Raw genomic sequence first — 8,020 nt, forward strand, 5'->3', positions numbered from 1 at the left:
TTTGTGCATTTTAGATACAATGTCAGAAACATATTATCATCTTGAAGTGTTCTAAAAGATTTGCAGCATCTGTCTGCTTATGAAGAGCCTGGCATATGTATTAATAACCACATAATGTTCCTTGGAGCCATGTTCTACTAAAAGCAACAAGAGATCAACTACTGCAGAATCAGTATATATCTTTGCAAATCACATGGAAGTTATAGTTTGAAAATTTTTTACCGCTGCTTATTGGGTACTATTTGATGAAAAAAATTTATGGAACAAATAAAAACTAAACTTCTTCAGGGATGACTTTAAGCATCTTGAAACTGCCAGTTCTTGGGAGCAAAATACTTGCATGTTGATATTGTGCTTTAATATGCAGAATCCAAGTTTCTATAAATCTTGTGGTAAATATGCTTAGTTAATTTATGAATTATCTGTTTTACTCAAACTTTTTCTTCCATAGGGAATTAAGTACAACTCTAATGCATGAATGAAAAAAATTGGGACACACGGACTAAAAAATTCCCACATTCTAGCTAGCAAATTCTTTCAAACTGAAGGAATAGAAGTTTCTGTCATTTGTTGGATTAGAACCTCTGTCAAGCAGTTATTGAAATCTGTCAAGCAGTTATTGAAATCTCTAAAAGCCTTTACATTAGAGATATATAGTTGATACATATTGGTTACAATATTGTAAAATTTATTTATAGCAAGACTTTCCTAGTCTATGTTTTTTTATATTAAATGGATGAAACACTATATGTGTAATGTTCTAAAATATTTCTAGCATCTCTCTACCCTTCTCGTGAAAAGCCTGTCATATAAATTAACAACAACAAACTCTTTCTTGGAATCATGTTCTTATAACAGAAACAAGAGATCAACTGTACAGAATCATTTATTTTAGAAACAAAGTTGTAGTTTAAAAAATTCCATTGTTGCTTATAAGTACTATTAGTAACGAAAAGTTATAGTAAGAAATAAAGCTAAATTTTTGTCCAGGATAGTGTTAAGCACTGCACCACAATCATATTAACAAAAGCAGTCAAAGTGAAATGAGTTACTATAGATAGACTCCCACACCATATTTTATCAAGAAAAATCCAAGGCTCCCAAGTGTTCAGCTTGATGTTACAATGCTGTCCATTTACTAATTTAATGGTAGTACTGCTAATGTAGAAAGATATTTGGTGAGACACTGTTGAGAAAATGACCAGTTAAGGGATCAAATTAGAAGATAAAACAGCTCCAAGCTGACCCATATATCATAGTTGGGTGTTTAACTTCTTTGTAGTGATCAAACTAATATTTCAAATACAGGCATACTGGATGCAATTGATCATAAAATCAATATATTTGGCAAATTGACATTATCCAGTTCAAAACCAAATCTGTGGTGACTCAGAACCTAAAATTTAGCTAGTGATGGAAAGTGTATTCATTTTGGCAAAATACAATTCAAAAACACAATAATGTCCAACCACGCATAGACACATTTTATCAAACGCTTTGGCAGAGAATAATAACAAGCTAAGGAACTAAATCAAATAAATAAATATTGTACTCTGAAAATTAAGAATGTTCAACTTAATGCAAGGATGTATTTACCCATAAAAGGTATCATTAACACCTCAGAATCATAATTCTTTGGTAATTTGTTCTTTATTTTATTTAATTTTCACTCCAAATATGTGTAAAATGGCTCATATATAGTTATTAAAGAAATGCATATTGACATCATAAAAACAAGTAATTCCATTCTAAAAGAAGAAGAAAGACAAAAGGAAGAGAGAACTTCTCCAAGGTACCATACCATTCATTTGAAGCTACTTCTCCAAGGTACCATACCATTCATTTGAAACTACGTGCCGTGGTGCTTGCGTAGGTTACACATATTCTTCAAAGCCAGAAACTTAAAGAGACACTCCAAATGGTGATAAACCAAGTTCACCAATATACACAAGAAAAATCCATAAAAATACTTTTCATAACAAATATTTTAATTTTCTCTCTATGTGTGTCATTTAAAAAAAAAAAAAAAAATTCCTTTAGAAATTTGCTTAGAATTTATGAACTTATTAGTTTATATATTAATACAACTAAAATACTACAAAAATACATGTTGTGAACAGGATTATTAACTCCTACAAATTAATTTGCAAAATAAATAAAGAAATAAATAAATGGATTTACCTTAGCATAGACGGAATATGGTCTAATTTTCTTCTTCCTTATCCATCAGAGCCGACAATTAATGATTTCCTAACGAGCAGCAATGCATGTCTCAAAGTTGAAGCACAGAATTGTTCTGTTTCTTAATTTGGTTCGTCAACATCCAATTGCTCTACATCTTCTAAACAGTCACATAAGCTTGAGTTTCTTAGATTGTGATTCATGATCATAGTCTTCTTCCTCACGAGAGTCAACAGCTTCACTTCCACTTGATCCACAACATTCGTTGAAGCGTCTCTTATTCTTTCTTTCAATTTCTGCATCCCATCTCTCCATGTCTTGTTTGTATACAAACCGAACTCCAATCTTCTTAATCTCCCCATACTCAATTCCGTAGTTGTTGACATCGCAAAGAGGCCAGACATGGAAAGAGGCCTCAGTGCTGCAAGCAGTGGGCCAATTTAGTCCATCCATTTCATCGCTAGCTATATTCCGTTTTAAAGATCGCAAACACCATGTTTTCACATAGTATTTGAGCACGTGATCTGAACTAATCTTGTTTTCCAATGAGTTCTCATAATAATCATGACATTCATACAGCCAATCACCATCGACGGTTATGAAATTGAGTTTGCAATTAAGACAAAAACGTGCATTAGAGTCAACTTTATTCTGACGATGAACAATACAGAAAGCCAAAGCCAAGAAGTCGTCATTATTCCAATATGGTGGAAGCATAATATTATTGAGTGAAGTCCCACAAGTTTGATGGTTGAACCACACCGGAATTTCATCTCCTGGATGGTGAAATGAATGAACACCTGAGTACTGTTTCATGAACGGGGAAATTAGTCAACTTGCTCAAAAATTATAAACCATCTCAGCAAGCAAACGAAGAGAAATAAATAGATATATATACATACAGTTTCTAAAAATTTTAGACGAAACAGAATTTTAGTTACTGCATGATCAGCGAGCGTGGTGTTGCGTGTATTCTGTTCCAGTTTTTCACATCCATTAAAGTCAATATAGTGAGGATAAAACCTATTTCCAATGATATCTTCCAGATCGCGTAATAGTGGAGCCCTCCAATTTGAAATATTCTCTAATGACGTGCACCCTCTTCACGGTCTTTGCTCGAATTGTCGGTGGGTAATTGTGAGAGATGGAAGGCAAATTTTGAATTGTTGAACAGTAGCTGAGCCGTATCGCCTCGAGTTTCCTTAAATTACATAGGCTGTAGGGGAGAAACTCAAGGTCCTTGCATTTTTGCATATGTAAAACTTTGAGGGAAACTACATTTTCAATCGACTCCGGCAACTCTTTAATCCCCGACTCTTCTAACCGAAGATTTGTCAAGTGTTCCATAGGCTCCAAGATTTCTGGAAACGTTTTCAGTTTCTCACAACCAGTCAGATCTAGTTCTTCAAGAGATTTCAAATGACAAATGCTTGTTGGAAGACTTTTAAGTCTTTTACAAAACACCAAATCTAATTTAACAAGACCCGAGAGATATCCAATTGATGGGGGCACTGTTTCTATTGCCGTCTCACGCATAAGTAAAGATGTTAAATTCGGTGCAAACTTTTGAGACATGTGAGTTTGAGATGAGTAGAGACATAAATTGCCTGTAAAACTTTGGATGCAACTTTTCAGAAATGTGAAATTATTCAAAACATTCTTAACGCCTTCTAACCTTACAACATCCAAGTACCCCTCACTTCTCTTTGATATCTCTTGAAAATCTCCGAGTTTGATGCAGCCATTCAAATTTAGATAAGTAAGCTTTTCAAGATTTTGAAGAGATGAAAAAACCTGAGCCAAACTTGTGCACCCTTCGAGATTTATACTTTCCAGATTTGGAGCCTGTGACAGATCGGACAGTTGAGTAAGGAACTTGGAATAGCTAAGATCGATCATTCTTAACACCGGAAGAGACTGTAACAGAAGAAGAAAAAAGGATTAGTGTTAATCAGTATGCGAGTTCATATCAAGCGTTATTACAGCAGAACATATTAAGCATACCTTAACTTCATGTTGATTCCAAAGTTTTTCTATATGGCTGCCACGTAGTATCAGTTCAACAAGATTTTCAGGAGAAAATTTTGATGGCAAAGATTTTAAAGGGTATAAATCCCACTGAAGATATGTTAGCTTATCAGAAAGATAAGAACCAAGACCTTGGGGAAGGTACAGTTTGAACTTCTTGTTATCAATATTGTCACAATAAATTTTGAGAAATCGTAGATTATACATCTCTGAGAAGGATGCATGGCATATTTTTATGTCTTTACTAATTTCAGACATGTTGAATGAGATTCCTTCAACTGCTTGCGTACCCTGACAGTCAAATGAACACTAACATAGATAAGCACACTATATAATTAAGGGTATCTATTAAGAACTCTGTATATAAATTTGATAATTTTATATTTTTGGAAGAAACTTTTTATTTGTGTTTCTTTTCTTGGTAAGAAGATATCTGTCCTTTTAAAAAGGAAATCAATAGTGCATATGCACTTACCATATTTCTTTCCAGGACATGGCAAACATCTTTAACATCCCACAATCGACTACGTTTACCTGGTTCTCTGTCATCACAAACAATTGTATGACCCACTTGCCGCAATAAATCATGCATCCATAGCTCATTGTCTTTACGACATTCAATCAAAGACTTTTCAATAAGAACAGTTAATCCTATTTTCGTAAAGGAGTCACCTGCACTAACATCTTTTCTGCATCATCTCTAGTAAAAGACTGATTAATTAGACATGCAATGTCAAGAAATAGATTTTGCTCCCCTTTATCTAATCCCTCGTAACTGATTCTAAGAACATCTAGAATGTCCTTGTTGGGAATTCTTTTCAATTTATTTAATGCACTTTCCCATTCATCAGTGCTTTTGGAGTGAAGGAAAGATCCCAAGACTTTAGGAGCTAATGGATTTCCATCAGCATAGCTTATCACATTGTTTGACAGCATTGCATAATTTTTTGGAGGAGAACTTTTTCCAAAAGCATGCAAATTAAGCAGTTCTAAAGATTCAATCTCATTTAAACCATCAAGCTTGTAAATATCATCAGCTACTTTTTTAAGTACTTGTGCATTTCTAGTTGTAACAATGATTCTGCTTCCAAGTGCAAAGTGATAATATCCTTCTACTAAAGCTTCTAACTGGGTTGAACTATCCACATCATCTAGAACAATGAGCACCTTTTTACGACGGAGTTTGTCATTAATAAAAGGTGATGCTACAAATGGTGTATCCATCCTCAGAATAGATTCATCATTTAATAACTCAGACAAAAGTTTCTTTCTCAAATGATTTGCTCCGTATCTTGAATATTCTTCCCTAACATTCCAAAGAAAATAGTAGCCTTCAAATTGAAAATATGATAATCTTTGAAATACAACACTAGCAAGGGTGGTCTTACCAGTACCTCCCATGCCCCATATGGCTATAATGCGAACATCTTTTGTACTAATTGACACTCGTGATTCAATTTCTTTGATATGTTTTTCAATTCCAATTAGATGTCCCTTGAGCTGCTCATTAAATGATAGATATTTAGGCAATTTGACTGAAATGTCTTCAACGATTTTTTGAACTAACTTGTTTTCAGGCCTACAAGAATGATAAAAAAAGATATAAATGTTAAAAAAATAGAACTGAACATATATATATATATATATATATATGTATATATATATAACCGAACATATATATATATATATATATGTTCATATAAAGTGTTGTATCCGAAAACAGAAATGGAGCAACTTTAGTAATATATTTATTTGAATTATACAATTTATTTTCACCGTGGTTCTTATCCATTAAAAATGAAAACAGAGTTTTTTTTATTTTTTATTTTTTATTGACTGCATTTTATTATTATTATATTAAATTTTAATATCCTTTATCATCTTAAAATGGAATTTATCAATTTTCTTTCATTTTCTCATTCCTTCAGAATTAGAGAAATGTAGTTAATGATTGTAGAATAGAAAAATTACCTGAAATCCTTGGAATCCAACCCACAAAGATTAGACGCTTCTGTCAAAGCAGCCCTCCACTGATGCACCTTTTCCATTCTGTCTCTGAAACGTTCTTCAAGTTCAGCGAATGAAACCCCATAACTTCCCTTCTGTTTTCGTACAACTGATGGATCTATGCCGTAAAAGATTGGAATAACAATCTGCTCTCTTGTTTTCTTGCATTCAAGGATTTGAACAAGTTCATCCAAACACCAAGTGGACGAAGCGTAGTTTTCCGAGAAAATGATCACAGAAATCTTGGATTCTTCGATGGCTCTTCTAAGTGTTGGTGAAATTTCATCCCCTCTCTCTAGCTCGTGATCCATGAAAGTTAAGATCTGCTTTGCTGATAAAGCTGCATAAAGATAGCTAGCGAATGTATTGCGTGTGTCCTCACCTCTGAAACTGAGAAACACATCGTACTTTTCTTGAAAAGAAAGAGAAGAAGAAGCCATGCTTGCTATAACCAGCTGCAAATCCAAAAGTTAAAGAAAAATATCGATTGGAAATTAAACCTTAATCAGAAACTCTCTCATCAGTGAAGAAGGGCAGAGATAGAGTTAATCAGAATATAGTTACACTTTACTATAAAGTAGCTTGATCAATGGGAGAAAATATAATTAAGCTTACCCTTAGCATTAGCATTAGCAAGCAGACAAACTTTTACTGCTTTATTGATTCGACAACCAGACCGTGTGGGGTTATCGTTACCAACTTTTCCCTTCTTTTTCCACTCGTTTCGACTATTTGCAAAAGATTCTCTTCCTTTTTCCCCTTTACCTTCATTATTGTGGACCTGAAGTACACGGCTTAAGCTAAAATTGTCTAAATTTATATATATTTATATATATATTGAAAATGGTCAATAAGATCACTGTTTTTTTTTTTTTTTTTTTTTTTTTTTTTGTTTTTTTTGTTTTTGGTTTTGGGAGATTCAGAGAGGCAGAGTATTTTGGAAGTAGTAAAAAGGAAGTGGATGATAGTAGTTGTATAAGCTCACTAAAATTTCTTCTATAGTCCACCAAATTGAAGGGTTCCTCAAGACGCATAGGAAAAAGCAGCTTAAAATGATGAGGTGTTAAGTTATAATCTCATTATTTTTATAAGATATGAACTTTTTATATAAGTTAAGTTCTATTAGGATCGAAGCAGAAGGTTAGCTAGACGATTAGTTTTTGATACCATATTAAGTTATCATCATTAGCTCGAAAATTTAAACTCTTATGAAATTACCCAAATTTTGCAAGCTAGCTATCACACAAAGTGGCACATGGTAATTAATAATTTTATGTTAGCATGATCGTGTTGATGAATGTGGTGTGTCATTGTCACATGTGTTTCTTTCTATTTCATGCACTTTCTCCATTACTCAAATATATATGGAAAATCTTTAATTGAAAATTCAGATTTTGATCATAGAAATGGCTCTGCAGAATTTTGGTGATTTATAGTTCAAGTTCGGGTTGGATGTTATTTCTGCTTAATAGGTATAAAAGGAGCAAGTGTAATAATGATCACGCTGAGACTCATGATTGTTGATTTAGTTGTTCTCATCCTTATAACTTGTTTAACAAACAAATAATGAAGAAATTGAGGTCCTTCTGCAGATCTTGAATTCATAAAGTTGGTTTTTATTAATGGTCTGTTTAATCTGAGGCATTCTTTATATAGGAAACTGGATAATTCTAGTATACAGAAGAAACAGGAAGGAACACATGAAATAAATTGTCATTTTTCTAGATTTGAATGTGGCTGCCAAGTAGTAGTTAAAATCTGTTCAAACATTATATTAAAAAAAGAAAAAGAAAAAAAAGAACAC

The 8,020-nt window shown here is 33.1% G+C and overlaps 1 protein-coding gene across 4 annotated transcripts; it reads right to left on the bottom strand.

Annotated features, from left to right (window-relative positions):
- Positions 1–2,031: 2,031 nt before the first annotated feature.
- On the bottom strand, positions 2,032–7,023 carry LOC107430132 (TMV resistance protein N-like). Of its 4 annotated transcripts, none has more exons than XM_060818485.1 (6): positions 6,832–6,990; positions 6,181–6,671; positions 4,685–4,751; positions 4,186–4,500; positions 3,084–4,098; positions 2,032–2,988 (listed from the first exon to the last, which is right to left on the bottom strand). In XM_060818485.1, the coding sequence occupies exons 1-5, from the start codon at positions 6,844–6,846 to the stop codon at positions 3,205–3,207; spliced, it is 1,782 nt and encodes a 593-aa protein (XP_060674468.1). In that variant the 5' UTR covers positions 6,847–6,990; the 3' UTR covers positions 2,032–2,988; positions 3,084–3,204. The 4 variants fall into 4 exon arrangements, with proteins under 4 accessions (XP_060674468.1, XP_060674467.1, XP_060674470.1 ...); XM_060818484.1 differs by having other exon boundaries at positions 4,186–4,518; XM_060818487.1 differs by lacking the exons at positions 2,032–2,988; positions 3,084–4,098 and having other exon boundaries at positions 4,419–4,500; positions 4,685–5,788; positions 6,832–7,023.
- Between the last annotated feature and the right edge of the window lie 997 nt (positions 7,024–8,020).

The sequence above is a fragment of the Ziziphus jujuba genome, chromosome 6 (genome assembly GCF_031755915.1).
Source record: "Ziziphus jujuba cultivar Dongzao chromosome 6, ASM3175591v1".
Taxonomy (NCBI): Eukaryota; Viridiplantae; Streptophyta; class Magnoliopsida; order Rosales; family Rhamnaceae; genus Ziziphus; species Ziziphus jujuba.